Source organism: Acanthisitta chloris, unplaced genomic scaffold (genome assembly GCF_000695815.1).
Source record: "Acanthisitta chloris isolate BGI_N310 unplaced genomic scaffold, ASM69581v1 scaffold41171, whole genome shotgun sequence".
NCBI classification, from domain to species: Eukaryota; Metazoa; Chordata; class Aves; order Passeriformes; family Acanthisittidae; genus Acanthisitta; species Acanthisitta chloris.
In genome coordinates, this window is record NW_008655078.1 from 31,116 (window position 1) to 45,141 (window position 14,026).

Consider the following 14,026-nt stretch of genomic DNA (forward strand, 5'->3'; position numbering starts at 1 on the left):
TCTGGGAGAAATCTGCAGGCTGGATGTGACTCTGCTATGGATTCTGTGTGACAAGCTGATGCATCGGAACTGCAGGCTGAGCTTGGACCAAAACTTTGAAAGGTTATTTGTTACTGCCTGAAATTGCTGAAAGGTGAAGTGTTTTTAGTAGCCTGAGGATTGCTGGAGGTGACTGTATTCCATGTGTGCTGAAAGAGAATTATTTCAGAATACTTTCAAATTTGGAATTATTTCAAATATTACAAGTATTTTCATCATCACATTCAGCCAGAAAGAAACACAAATAGCTGTGGAAAGATTTTATTCACAACGAAAAAGTAATCGGTATAGTTTGATTTACCAGTTGACATCTTTCATCCTTTGTGCCATCTTTGATGTCTAGTAATTAATAATAAGCTAAAATTATTAAACCAGAATGTTGTTTTCGGTTGGTAGGATTCTTTACAAGTGGTTTTCTTCCTCATGTATGTTCAGTCTTCTGAATTGAAACTTTTTTTGAAGTTGTCATTTTGTTTACTACTTTCTGATGAACAACTGGCATTGCTGTTCTACGAAGCCCCTTTAGATGGATTACTTTTAAGTGGCACTCGGATGACATGGGGAGGGGCATGAATTGTTTGTATATATTTGTGTTGGTCGATCTACCAAAGCCTAAGCTAGGCTTCCACACATTCTGTAAAGCAAGCTCAAGTTGGGTGAACACCCTTCCTCCCTGTAGGATTTCTCTCTGTGGAAGACCAGACTTAAAATTTTGTGAGTCTTAAATGTTTATGAATTCAAATAATTCAAATCTGGGAATACTTTATTTCAGCTTTCAAAGTTACGAATTGCAGTGCGTTGGCCAAGCTAAAGTAATAAAGATGAAACATTATTTCTCAAAATATTTTGGTGAAGATGATAACACTTCCATTAAATATTTCAGACTAATAAAATAATTCAGTAATTTTTTAGCTCTGACTTTTTCCCCCCTCAGGCCTAATTTAATATAGGGCCAGGGAGATCTCCTGTGAGTGGCTAATACCCTTCGTATAAGTAATGCTTTCTTCATAGCCTCATTTTCATAACTAAGTTTCATTAATGAAAATGCTATAAATAATTAAAGTGAAATATGTCAAGACTAAGCCTAGGGAATCTGTGGCCAAGTAAACAAAGGGATTCTGAAGCTTTGGATTTACATGTGCTTGAACTGCTGCATACAGCATTCTTGTCTAAGTTTGGCTCTCGAAGCTCTTTTGAACTTTCAGACAGGAAATGCTGTAGAAAGTTAAGTTAAAATGGGACCTACATTTAAAAATAATAACTAAAAGGTCGTTAGTCTGAAAGTCAGCCTGCCAGTAAAAGCGGTGTTCTCACTGGTGTAAACTGTAGAAAATTAAAAATGTGGAAAACATTGTATAAAATACCTGAAAAAATCTGTCCCCAAAGCTTGCTATTTTTGTGGGTTTTTTTCTGAAATGGTGCAGAACGTTTCAGAAGAAGCTGTTGCTTGCATTTGACACGATAGTATAGTTGAACAAGAAGTTACTCTTTTGTTTCTTGTTATGATTCAATGAGGTTAACTGATTATAAGACAATATGGGCTGTTACTTGGCAGATTTAGATTATGGGTCAAATAAACAAGATGTTACTCTGAATTGCTTCATCCATAGAAACTAAGCATAAACTGCATTTGTGTTAGCTGTTTGGCATATTTGTACCTTCTTGTACAGCCACAGCTACAGTAGCTGACATCCTTTATATACCTGAGAAGTTTCTTCTGAGGCTGTCCCTCAATTTGGTTTTAAATGGCTAATTTCAAAGATTAATTTAGATACTCTTGTTTGTAAACTTCCTGCTCATATGGACATCTAAATTTTTATTCATTTTTTTAACAATAGTAAAAAATTGCTTCATTCAAGAAATAAAATTACTTTTTTAACTCATCCCTTAAATATTATTGTTAGCTCTCTGAGGAAAAGGTAGTTTGGGTAGATGCTGTTTGCTGGCTCTTAACATGCTGAGTGGATACTAGGTATGCAGAAAATCAAACCCAGAAATGAATGGTGTTGTAGCAAATAAGAGGGCTAGATTAACATAAATGAAATGAAGTTGTTCTCTAGTGTGTAACCAAGATGAACATTGCAACAGTCTTACCTTGCTTTTTGTTAAGCTCATGCTGGTGTTGTGGTTAGACTGTTTATTTACGTGCTGAAGAGACTCAGAGGTGAAAACAATGAGAAATCTTAAAATTTGCAACTGTAGATCTGCAGCTCTTTGTTGAGTCATAGATGTTAAGTGAGGGATGTGTGAATATATGTTCTTCTTAAAGCTCTGCATATTTTTTTTGCTACATTTTAAGAAGCTGATGTTTTCTTAATGTGGCAATAGATTGGTTCTCTTCATTAGAGAATGCTGTGTTCTTTGATCTTAGTCATTTGGTGTTTGTAGTCCTTAATGAGGATAGGAAGGGGGGGAAATTTTGTTCTACAGTGTGGTAATTGGAAAAGAAACAACCTATGGGGATCTTGACCATTGGATTTTGCTGTATACATGGTGGAGAATTGCTGGTGTGTTCCATCTTGCAGCGAGGCAGATACTGATCCTTTCATTTAATCAGGACAAGATAAAAAAATTAAACTTTGATGAATCTGTTCTGTTAATCAGAGTTGTTTCTTGTTTTGTTTGAGTTTTTTTCTATGGTTAAGATTCTGTCTCATTGAAGTGGGTGGCTCTGTGGTTTCCTGTATGTCCCATTAACACAGATAATTGACTTTTAAGGTCATTTGATACATATCTACATTATCAGTTTACTTTGTTAGATTGTGACTAAATTTTGTGCATTGAGGGTTTGTGTGTTTCTTTTTTTTTTTTCCTTCATAGTCCATCAGGAAATAACTTTTTTAGTTCTCATGAATGCTTTGTCAGGGTCTGGATTCTTGTTTGCTCTTTAATCAAAGTACTGAGCTTCCTCAGCCTCTGCGCCTGCTCTGTGCATGCCACATCAAGCACAGCAGAAGCTGTCTGAGATGCAAAGTAATGCAGTTGCCAGCAAAAAAAACTTGCTAAAGAGGAAGGCCTTTTATCTTTGGCAAGTAAGTATTTTACATGAAATTACACATGATGGTAAAGCCACAGATTTTAAGTGTAATAACCCCCTCAAGAAATGTTTTCCTCATTTAAGGTGTATTTTTAGCCCCTTCTGCCTGTTTTAGAACAGAAAGTATTTTTAAAGTGTTCACTTTTTAAAGACGCTGTGATGTCAGTGTATGGAAATGAATGTTATCTTTGGCAAGTAAGTATTTTACATGAAATTACACATGATGGTAAAGCCACAGATTTTAAGTGTAATAACCCCCTCAAGAAATGTTTTCCTCATTTAAGGTGTATTTTTAGCCCCTTCTGCCTGTTTTAGAACAGAAAGTATTTTTAAAGTGTTCACTTTTTAAAGACGCTGTGATGTCAGTGTATGGAAATGAATGTTTGCTCTTTTATGGATTTTACTTATTTATTAATTATGCGTGTCATTGAAGTCTAAAATAGCAGCAAAAATAGAAACTGCTGCTTTTTGGTGCAAGAAATTGTAGTATGGTGTGTTTCAGAATGTGGGGCGAGTGATGGAAGCTGTTGAATTAAAAACATGAATAGGTTTTGAATATGTTTAAGAATCTGCTTTTACAATTACTGTACATTTGTATGATTTTGTTCTTGTTTCAGGTGATCTATGCCATCTGCTTACAGAGCACGCAGAATTAAAACGGTGCTTTGGACTCTCTGGAGCAGCTGAAAGGAGAAACGTTACCCCGAGAATGAAACAATAAAACACCTCTCTGCAGACCCGTATGATTGAAAACGCGGTCCAGCCCTCCTCTGCTGCCGGACATGCTTTTGTCCTCCTGCCCCGCTTACCCGTTGTTGCAGTAATACAGATGGATCGTAGCAGAGAGGCAGAAATGGAGCTACGGAGGTCCTCCAGCCCTGGCAAGCTAAGCAAGAATGATGTGGATTCTGATAAGACCATGTGCCACAGCTGTTGCATCTGCGGTAAAAGTTTCCCTTTTCAGAGCTCCCTGTCGCAGCACATGAGGAAGCACACGGGTGAGAAGCCCTACAAATGCCCTTACTGTGATCACAGAGCTTCCCAAAAGGGCAACCTGAAGATTCACATCCGTAGTCACAGGACAGGCACTTTAAGTCAGGGGCATGAGGCAGAGATGGGAGAGGCACAGCTGGGGGAGATGGGCGTTTCAGAGGGCCTTGGCGGGTGCACTAGCCCCACTAAAAGTACGTCTGCCTGCAACAAGATCTTGAACGGTACCGCTCAGGTTGATAGCAGCAAGATCTTGTTGAGAAGCAGCAAGAAGGAGGTCATAGAGGCAGTGCCAGCCGAGGAGGATGTCAAGCTGGCCTCTTACCAGTGCACTTTCTGCAAAAACAAATTTGAAAGGAAGAAGGACCTGGAGCAGCACCTGCACCAGGTCCACAAACCATTCAAGTGCAGGTTGTGCAGCTACATGACCCTGAGGGAGGAGACGCTGTTAAACCACGTAGAGAAGGACCATATAACAGCTCAGGTCCCCAATGGGGAGGCCTACGCTGAGAACTGCAAGAGCGAGTTGAGTGCGGGCGAGTTTCCATGTGAAGTCTGCGGTCAGGCCTTTAGTCAAACCTGGTTCCTGAAAGCTCACATGAAAAAGCACAGGGGCTCATTTGATCATGGGTGCCATATTTGTGGCAGGAGATTCAAAGAGCCCTGGTTTCTCAAAAACCACATGAAGTCGCATGGTCCCAGGTCCGGGAGCAAAAACAAACCAAAAAATGATTTGGAGCTCATAGCCACTATCAATGATGTGATACAAGAGGAGACAATTGTGACAGGCCTGTCTCTGTATGAAGTTTGCACCAAGTGCGGAAATCTGTTTACAAATATGGAAAGCCTGAAAGTGCATAATGCTGTTCACTACAGGGTGCAGCCAGGCAGCACCGGGGATAAAGCTGAGGGCTTGACTGATGGGAGCCTGAGCTCCTCAGTAACGAAGCAGTTTTTCTTGCAATGTCTCAATCTAAGGCCATCTGTAGGGCTGGATAGAGTTACAAGAGGACAGCCTGGGAAAAGAGTAGCTGAGCTGGATCCGGTCAGTAGCTACCAAGCTTGGCAGCTGGCCACCAAAGGAAAAGTAGTAGAGCCCTCAGAGTATGTGAAGTATGTGGGATGGGATGAGGCCCTGGCAGATGCAGACGTGACTTACGACAAGGATAAGAGGGAGTATATCCTTGTCAACCAGGAGAAGCGCAAACGAGACCAGGACTCACCCAGCAACCCCAAGAAGAAGAGCTGCACCAGTGGGCGCCCTGAGAAAACCAGCAGTGCCCCACTGGGAGAAAGCTGCCCGCTCTCCCAGGGGGATCTGGACTACCGCCCTGCCTCGCGGCAGAGCCGAAGGGCCACCCAGAACAAGTCCACTGAGTGCTTTGAGTGTGGGAAGATCTTCCGCACCTACCACCAAATGGTGCTGCACTCCCGGGTGCACCGCAAGGAGCGGAGGAACTGCAGTGAGGGTGGGACAACTGCCCAGCCTGACCGCTACGGCTCCAGCAGTGAGGAGGGTGACTCGGGGTCTGTCAGTGGGCCCAGCACCCCCGGCTCTGCATCTGCCCCAGAGGACTCAGCTACCTCCGGCCTGGGGGAAGAGGGGGCTGAAGAGAGCTCAGAGGAGGGAGCAGCCAACCGCTTGCTAGGTAAGATTGCTCCCAGCCTTGCCCTGCTCGTTGTTGCTGGTCCCTGTGTCTCCTGGTGTGGGACACAGTGATGAGCAGCGTGAGAAATACGTGAAAGCATGTGAAAGGTTTAAAGGTTTAAAGGCAGCGTGGATGGGGTCCTGTGACTGCTGTTTGTCTTGGCATGGAGCCTTCTTTCTGGAGCAGGTAATAAAAGTGAGATCAGATGACGTCTTCATAACACGGCGGTGAACTTGTGTTTCAGTGAAGGACACCTGAGAAGTATCTTAATTGCCTATAGCAACAGTGTAAGGTAGGGTGGTGTCTTCCCGGACTATCTCGAGGGCAGTTTTTCCCCAATTTGTGGGTATCCTATGCAATGTTCTGCTTGCAGTGCACAGGTATAGCAGGGTCACAGACTGTTTACTGTAGCCCTGAAGCACATAAAGTTGTTAATCGCCAGTGGGAGAGGAGTCTTTCTCCTCTTCTCTGCTTCACTTCCCAAATTGTGTTTATAACTCCAAAGGCTATAATTAATCTCTCTGGATTAAAGCAGTCCTTTGAGCCCAATGCTACTAAATGGAACAAATTATTCTCCGAATAGCAGCAAAGTAAATATTTAAAAGAACACCATTAAGCACTTTTGTATCGTCTGGTTTTTTTAATCCTTTATTTTTGTTGTTCACCATGCTTTGTTTATAATACCCTTTTAGAAATGTGAGATTAACCATTCTTTCCTTACTAGCCTTTCTGCTGGTTTTTGTTTGTTTTCTGTTTGGTGAACAATAACGTTTTCCTCTCATTTTCATTCCTTTTGTTGTGAAGAGCATAGTTATCTGTAGAGTTAAACTCATTTTCAAGACCATCATGGACGAAGTAATCTGCAGCATTGTGGAAGAGGATGGGTTTATTCAATTGCCCTGTTCTTTTAGGATGTTATATACTTGTGCCCTTTCCTGATGACTTCAGACCCCACAGCAACAAAGCAACATTTTCCAGAATTGTCTTAATGTTACATGTTTTTCATAAATCTTTGAAACAATGTTGGTTGTATTTATTTTGTCATTAAGCTTCTTTTGTGCAAGTCCTGTTGTTTTAGGACATCTAAAGTTGGGGCTGACACTGCTTGGCAATATAACTTCCAAATGTAAGGTATAGAGGGAAGAGAGCTCCAAAGGATTGAAATTGTAAAGAATTAAACCCATCTTTTTGACTTTAAACTTACAAGAACTGTCCTAAACTTTATTTTGCTACAACTTGGATGGAGCCCCTGATGGACAAATTGGGTGCTCAATTAGAACAGAAATGTAAATTAAACCAGGAGCTCCAGATTGGGTTTTTTTATGTTTTCTTGCTCTTTCTGTAAACCACAACTCCAGAAAGTCCTAGCAAGAAGCTGGCTTGAATATTTTCCCTATAATTACTTGCCCATTTAAAAGACTCAAAATTTGGTTTTCCCACCTTCTGTTGGATTCTGAACATTTGAACAAAGTTCATAACAGGAGCATGCTTACTTACTTTGTGTAAAATTCTATCAGCTGCCACCTGAAACACTTTGTTAAAGTTGACGCAAGATGCGACAATAAAACTGCAGCTTTGTCTGGAGTTGAATGAGAGTTCCATGTTTACCCAGTGTACTGAAACTGCCACAATGGAAAACCATCTCTCTGGAAATGGGCTGAAAACATTGCAGTGGTTTCTTGCATGATGTTCAGATAGGAAATCTGTTCTTACATGCTCTTCATATTAAGCTCTACATTTCTAAATGAGAAGTTAGTTGTCTCATATCTTTGCTTGTCCTGCTTGTTGCCTCAGTTCAGGCTTAGAGCCTTTGTTGCAGGAGTGAAAGAGGAGAGTTAAAGTCGCACAGCAACTTCCTCTCACAGGAATTAAAGTTAGTGGTTTAACCAATGTCACTAGCCAAGACCTGGAAACTTGTTTCTTTGGGTACCAAACTGATCGTTGTCTTTAACTCTGAAGAGGCAGCAAACTGATGGGCATAAATAAAGGTGTAGCTTGGAAAAGGGATGTGTTTACAATGATGGGCAATGAGAGTGGCTGCTATGTTTTAGATTTGCTAACATCACAGCTGAGCAGCTCATCAGGTATTTAATTGGCTAATAAGAAAGGTTGTAATCCAAGAGGATTGTTACCCCTGCCTCTTAATGGAGTTTATTTAACTTAAATCACTGTCTCGATGAATTCAGCATTTTTTACAAGTAGCAAAGTTTTGGGTTTTTTTTAATTTAAAAGAAAGTTGGTTTTTTTTTTGGTTTGGTTTATTAGTTTTTGAAGGGAGTTTTCATAGGCCAGTGTTCAGAATTTAAGTTTTTCAATTGTCTCTTTATGTTATGCAGATTTACTGTCACTAGCCTTGTATTGTGTTCCAAGGGGCTGGAGTCCTTCTGTCCAGCAGGCTGTAGGATTAGTTTTTCTCTGCAGATTGCTACTGTAACAGTAGAGACAATTGAGAGGGTTGCTTTCCCTTATGTATGAACAGTAACTTCAGGTGTACAGAATATAGGCCAAATTCCACCCTCATGTATGTGCCTGCTAAAATCAGGTGTTCTGGTATGGCCTTGTAGCACATTTTGTCCTAGAAGTGTCGTAGTTTGCTATTCTTTGCTGCAGCTTTTTTTAGTTATACTTCCAGGTGAAGCTTTTCCACCAAAAGCAGTGCTCCAGCCCCACAGATAGCCACCCTTCCCAGTGGAGGCAAGCAAGCAGGGCTCCCAGTTCCTTTTCCTGAAATGATTTCTACAGGATTATTTTCACTCAGGCTATGGTCAGGAAAATCTTCTGCTACTCATAAGGTTATATAATATCTGTTGGGGTTTATTTACTTTTGTGTCTTTACTCTTTTTTTTTTTCCCCCCCCCTTGACACATTAGTATGTTACCCTGGGTCAGAAAAAAGCCTTGAAACTGCCAGGTATTGAATGTTGTGGCCTTGACTCAGCTGAAAGTACTTCTTTGTGCATTTAATTTTTAATAATCTGCGTTAGTCCTGTTGATGCACAGTGTCTTGCAACAGGGAAGCTGGCAGTGCATCTCTGTGGTCACTTAGGGCCAACAGTTCTTAGGGCTGAGGGTGACAGGGGCTGGGAAGTACTGATAGGGCTTAGTGGCAGAAGAGCAGGAATTGCTCCTTGCATGTGAATGGGGTTGAGAGCCTCCAGGGTGGGCAGTTCTTTGTTCTTCACACATCAGTCATTTGTCTCTGCTGTCTTTGTCTAGTAACGTTAGGAGCTCTCTGGCGTGGAGGGGTAGTGTTTACAAACCCAGTTTATCAGCTGCTGGGGGTAAGCTAGCTGGCTACAAAGTGTATTCCATCTGGTTGGAAGTAAGGTCAAAATGAATTTTATAGAGTCATCCACAGTGTACTGTGTGACACCTGTCATGCAAAGATCACGCATGAAGTATGTGTGCTTTGCATGACATCCATGTGGGAAGAGGTGGCCCAGAGCACATTTGCTTTATTGAGAACAGACTTTGAATATTTTTGAGGTCTTCCTGCCCCAGATGAGTCTTCATTTTTATTTATCATTGAAAGCAGTAGGGAACTGTAGCTGAATTTTCACTGAATTGTATCCAAAGCCGTTTGAACCACCTGTAGATTGCTGCTCAGCTTTTCCTCAAATTGAGGTTGTTGGTGAGTGTTTTTTGTGATTTTCAGTTTTCCCTTAAAAGAACCTGCTATGACTGAAAGAGTAGAGAAGGATTATGCATGTGTTGATAAAAGTGAAGGGAAAATGCTCTATTTTTTTAATCTTTCAGCTTCTTGGATAAAATGTAATTTTAGACATGCCAAAGGAATTTGATAGTGTTTGTAAGGCATGGGCCCCTTATTGCTGTGGTGTGTTTAGCAGTGAAGGTGTTAGTTTGTTACATTAGGCTCTATGAACTATTTAAGTCCTGAAATGAAGAAGGAAGTATGATTTTTGAGACGGCGACTGCTGTTGGCAGGTGGGAAGATGAAGAAAAGAAGTGTAAACAATTTAATACCACTAGGTGCTCGGCAAACATGTAGTAAAAGCACAGACCTGTGATAGCCCAGTCAGTAAGGGAGTGCCATAAAGGTGATACTTCTTGCATTTAAGTGCCAGACTGGGAAGGAAGTAAATGTTCAAAGTAATCTAGGAAGGGAAAAGGAAAAGAAAAGGAGTGTTGTATAGGAGTAAAGGAGAGGAATGCTGCTTTTATCCTGATCTTGTCAGGAAGGACATTCTGCACCTCAGAATGCTGATTCCAGTGAAAACCAACTTGTCCATTTTCTTTGCTTCGTCTCCTGCCTCTTCTTTTCCTTCTCTTTGCCTTCTCTTCCGTTCTGTCAGATTCCTTTGGATTTTTGAAATGCTTCAAGGAGAGACTGATTCACTTACACTTCTCACATGCCATTTCTGTTATGCTGGGTAATGCAGGAAGGAGCTGATTGAGAGTGAGGACTGTTGTGCTGGGCCCTGTACAAACACTGCTTTCGGCCAAAGAGGCTGATTGCCTGACTAGACGAGGTGGACACAAGTTGCTACTCTGCACAGAATCTAAAAAAACCCAACCAGTGAAAAAACAGTGGTGTGAGGCTGTACTTGGCTTATGTCAGGAATTACTGGTGGCACAGTGGGACCTGCTCAGAACATGAGTGCCATGAAGGGATGAGATAAGACATGGGAGCAAGGTGCAGGGCAGAGAGAAAGGGTAATGGGGGAAGGCAGAGGGGAGCAGGACCTTGGCGAAGGGAACTGTGCCATGTCATGAGGTTTCAGAGAGGAGGTAGGGCTGAAGTGTGGAATGGCACTGGAGTTCATACCCTCCCAGGCAGTGCCAGGATGCTGGGTGGCTTTCACTGAAGAAAGCAGCAGTGATGTGCTGTGCTCAGACGTGGGTAATGCCAAGAGGATTTCCATGTGAAAACCAGAAGATCTGGATCTGTCACCCAAGTGGGAGACAGCAGGAGGAGTTTGCCTTGTCTTCACCTGGCCACTGGCTTGTACTCGTGATCTGCTAAAAAGGTCTGAAGTCTCAGCTCCTTCCTTGGTTTTAGCTTAAGGAGCGGTGGGGCACAGCAGTGCCTGGTTTGGACCTCTCTCCATTTGTTACATTCCAAAAACTCTGAGAAAGCCATGGCCAGACACTGGTTTAGTATGTTTGTTGGTAAATTGAAGAAGACAGCTGCCTGTGTAATGCTTATAGGTTATACGGATTTGGGGATGTAACATACCATTTATTGTAGGCATGTTATAATAAAATCCTATATGTAAATTGGAATGCTTGAATAGAAACATAACAACATTCGTTCTGTGGAGGAAGAGTAGGAGAGATTTATGAAGCATATATGTGGACTTTATTTGCTTCAGATGTAAATTCTAACAAATCCAAGAGTTGGAACTTTAATGAAAAGTGCATAATTTCATGTCTTTTGATGTAAAATAATTCAAAAGTAAAAATCCTCTAGAGTTGATTTAATATTTTAGTAAAGTGGCAAGACTGTAATTTTGGGGAGGAAAGGAACAGTAAGAATACAACAGTTAAGCAAATGAAAATAGAAAAATAAAAATATACAGTAATTCCAGAGAACAGAGAAAGTTAGTCCTAGTAGATGTTTTCCCTTGCCAGTATGAGTGCACGAAACAGCTGCCAGTATCCAGTACCAGGACTTCATTGTTCTTACATGAAAAAATGTTTCTCTGTGTGTGAGGGATATTTAAAAAGCAAACACTTTCACTGTGTATCTTAAATAATTACACTTCAGATACTTCTCATGCCAGATTCTCACTCTAAAACCACAGTATCATGCTGCTGAAGGCAGTGTTCTTGGGATGTTTTACACCAAATGATATCTTGTTCTATATGCATAATCTTAAGCATGTTGAAGTTATTTAGCATATTTAGTTTGCAGAAGGAGCATATAACAAATTGGAGAATGTTTTGGTGCTGGACAATTGTTAACTATTGCCCTGGACTTAGAAGAAACGAGGTAGTTTCAAGCAAGAACAGTGTCTCAGAACTGCAAAGATAAGAGTGTTATCCCGTGAGTACACATTCGCCAGTTAATTTTGGCACTGCTGAGGAGTGGTTGTTGGACCATAAAACTCCTCGACTTTACAACCCAAACTAATTGTTTCTATTGTTAATGCCAGTGAGATTAACAAAACTCTGGGATTTTGAAATACAGCAAGTTGATGACTCAAATGATAGGGGAAGCTGGGCAGAGGCAAGGACCCTGAGCTGGCAGTAAGATCCATTAGACATTGTTTGGGACTTTGCAAAGTTCGAACTGTTCCTTAAAGCAAATTCAGTGGATCAGGGCTAGGTCTGTTACCTAGTTTGAATGCAGCTAATAATATAATTCAGAAATTTCTCTTTTTATCTGCCTTGCTGTAATGCACGCAGTCCAGCCATTATGCACGTTAGCAAAGCCATGTGCAGTGTGGCTTTCTCATGGTCTGAAGTTTCTCTGCAAAGCACTGCAGGTTGAAGCATTGTTTTTGTCCTGTACAGGCCTGTGTGTATCTCCACAGCAGCACTTTGTTACCTCTTTCCTCCTCCCCTTTGGACTCTTGCACACTCCTCAGGATTGCAGAGGATATATCCTGTGTGAGTATATGTATTTCCTGTGGTGCTGGCACCAGCAATTGTTTTTGCTTTTATTTATCTTTAACTGTGGGTTGATGTGAGTGGGAAGAATTACTGAGGGGACAGAACAAAATAGAAATTATGCTGTTTGTTCCAAGAAAATGGCTAACAAGAAAAATTTTGTCGGCCAGAATCACTCAACTGTGTATGGAGGGAAGAGGAAAAGCCAATGATGTCTAGAGCTGTGGTTAAAACCTCCCTTGGCAGGTGTACCTCTCACACATGAAGTTGCTTGCCCCATCTGTGTTTTAGGCTGATCGTGCTAGCTGTACTTCAAGAAGCTCATGCAAAAAGTGTTTGACTGGAACAGGGCAGCAATGGGGTAATGTAATCTGTACTCTTTAATGCTACACATTACCCTGACATCATACCAGCTAAGGAACATTTAACGATTGCCCTGTAGGCATCTTGGGTAAATTCCACTGTGTTCCTGATTACCACACTTTGCTCTGTGTTACTAGGTCCTGTTTTACTCAGTCTCCTGTAATGTGGGTGGGCAGCAAAAGTGTTAAACAGTAATTCAGGTTCCTCCTGCAGTGGCGTAGGGTGATGAGGAACAGATAACATACAACTCAAGTCAGAACTAAGGCTTGGTGTCAGAGTTTGAAATACTTCAGTCAGTAGATTAATGACTTCCCAGGACAGATTACCTTTGTTGTTTCTCAGAGACAGCTTCTTTTGCAGCATTTTGAAGTTATTAATCCAGCTGTTGCCCTGTTTTTATTCCTTGCAAACATTTCAGTGGAGGTCTTGTTTAAGTACCAAAGAACTTTGCGCCTGTCAAAGATACTTTTACTGCACCTAGCTTTAATTGTTAGTGCTCTTTTTTTGCAGGTTACCATATACAGTAACATAGGCACAGACAGAATTATTGTTTGGACAGTTTATTGTAGCTGTAGGTCTGTGATGCGAGCAACCAAAACATACCTCAGCCTGGAAGAAACTTTGTACCAAGATGCTAAGGGAGAGATAGGTTTACCCAGCCTTTATTTTATCTGTTGGGAGGCAAGGAGGTGAGTGTGGTTTCTTAAAGGTAGGTGATAGTAGGATAAGCTTTGCCCTGGAGCTTATGTAAGATGTCCAAGATTAGTTCTTCATACTACTTCCACAGTTTTTGGAAATGTTGTCACAAGAGCTGCTTCAAAGGATTGCTTGTGTCTATGTTTAGTCCTTCGTGAGTCATCAGTCTTCATTCCTTGCTTACCATACACTAAGTCTTTTTAAAAAAATATTTCCATGGATTTGGAAAACATTTAGCTGTCTTGGTTTCAGTTTGTGCATTCAAAAATACTCCTTTACATTTAAGTCAGCTGCACAGGGATTCCAGTTTTCATAGTAGGCTTTTAGATCTTCTTCAGCAAATATTATGAACACCTGCATATAGAGATGCACACTTGGAAATCCAGCTTCATGGTAAATCAGCTTTATCAAAACCGTCGCCTACCCTGGCCTTGCTTGTAAGAGCCAGTTTAGCATCTCTGGTATTTCTTAGTACTCAGTGTTTCTATTATATCAAGCTATGGCATGTTAAATACTGCTTTGTGACATTTCTAGTCATAAGATCACATTGTGTAGAGCTTTGATTTTCAAGCAGTTGCTGATTCGTGAGCAAGGACTTCCTTCCCCTCAGCTAGTACAATAAGATTCAGGCAATGAAATTTGCAATGGTAGTGTTTTTAGTCTGATTCCCAAATATTTCA

General features: G+C 41.2%; 1 protein-coding gene across 1 annotated transcript; it reads left to right on the forward strand.

The window, feature by feature from the left end:
• The first annotated feature begins 3,818 nt into the window (after positions 1-3,818).
• Positions 3,819-5,786, forward strand: LOC103810844 (zinc finger protein 516-like). The gene has a single exon (XM_009083766.1). The coding sequence runs from the start codon at positions 3,819-3,821 to the stop codon at positions 5,784-5,786; it is 1,968 nt and encodes a 655-aa protein (XP_009082014.1).
• The last annotated feature ends 8,240 nt before the right edge of the window (positions 5,787-14,026 follow it).

What these genes read in the sequence shown, in the direction of transcription:
- LOC103810844 (XM_009083766.1), top strand. Translation starts at nt 3,819, where the DNA reads ATGATTGAAAACGCGGTCCAGCCCTCCTCTGCTGCCGGACATGCTTTT.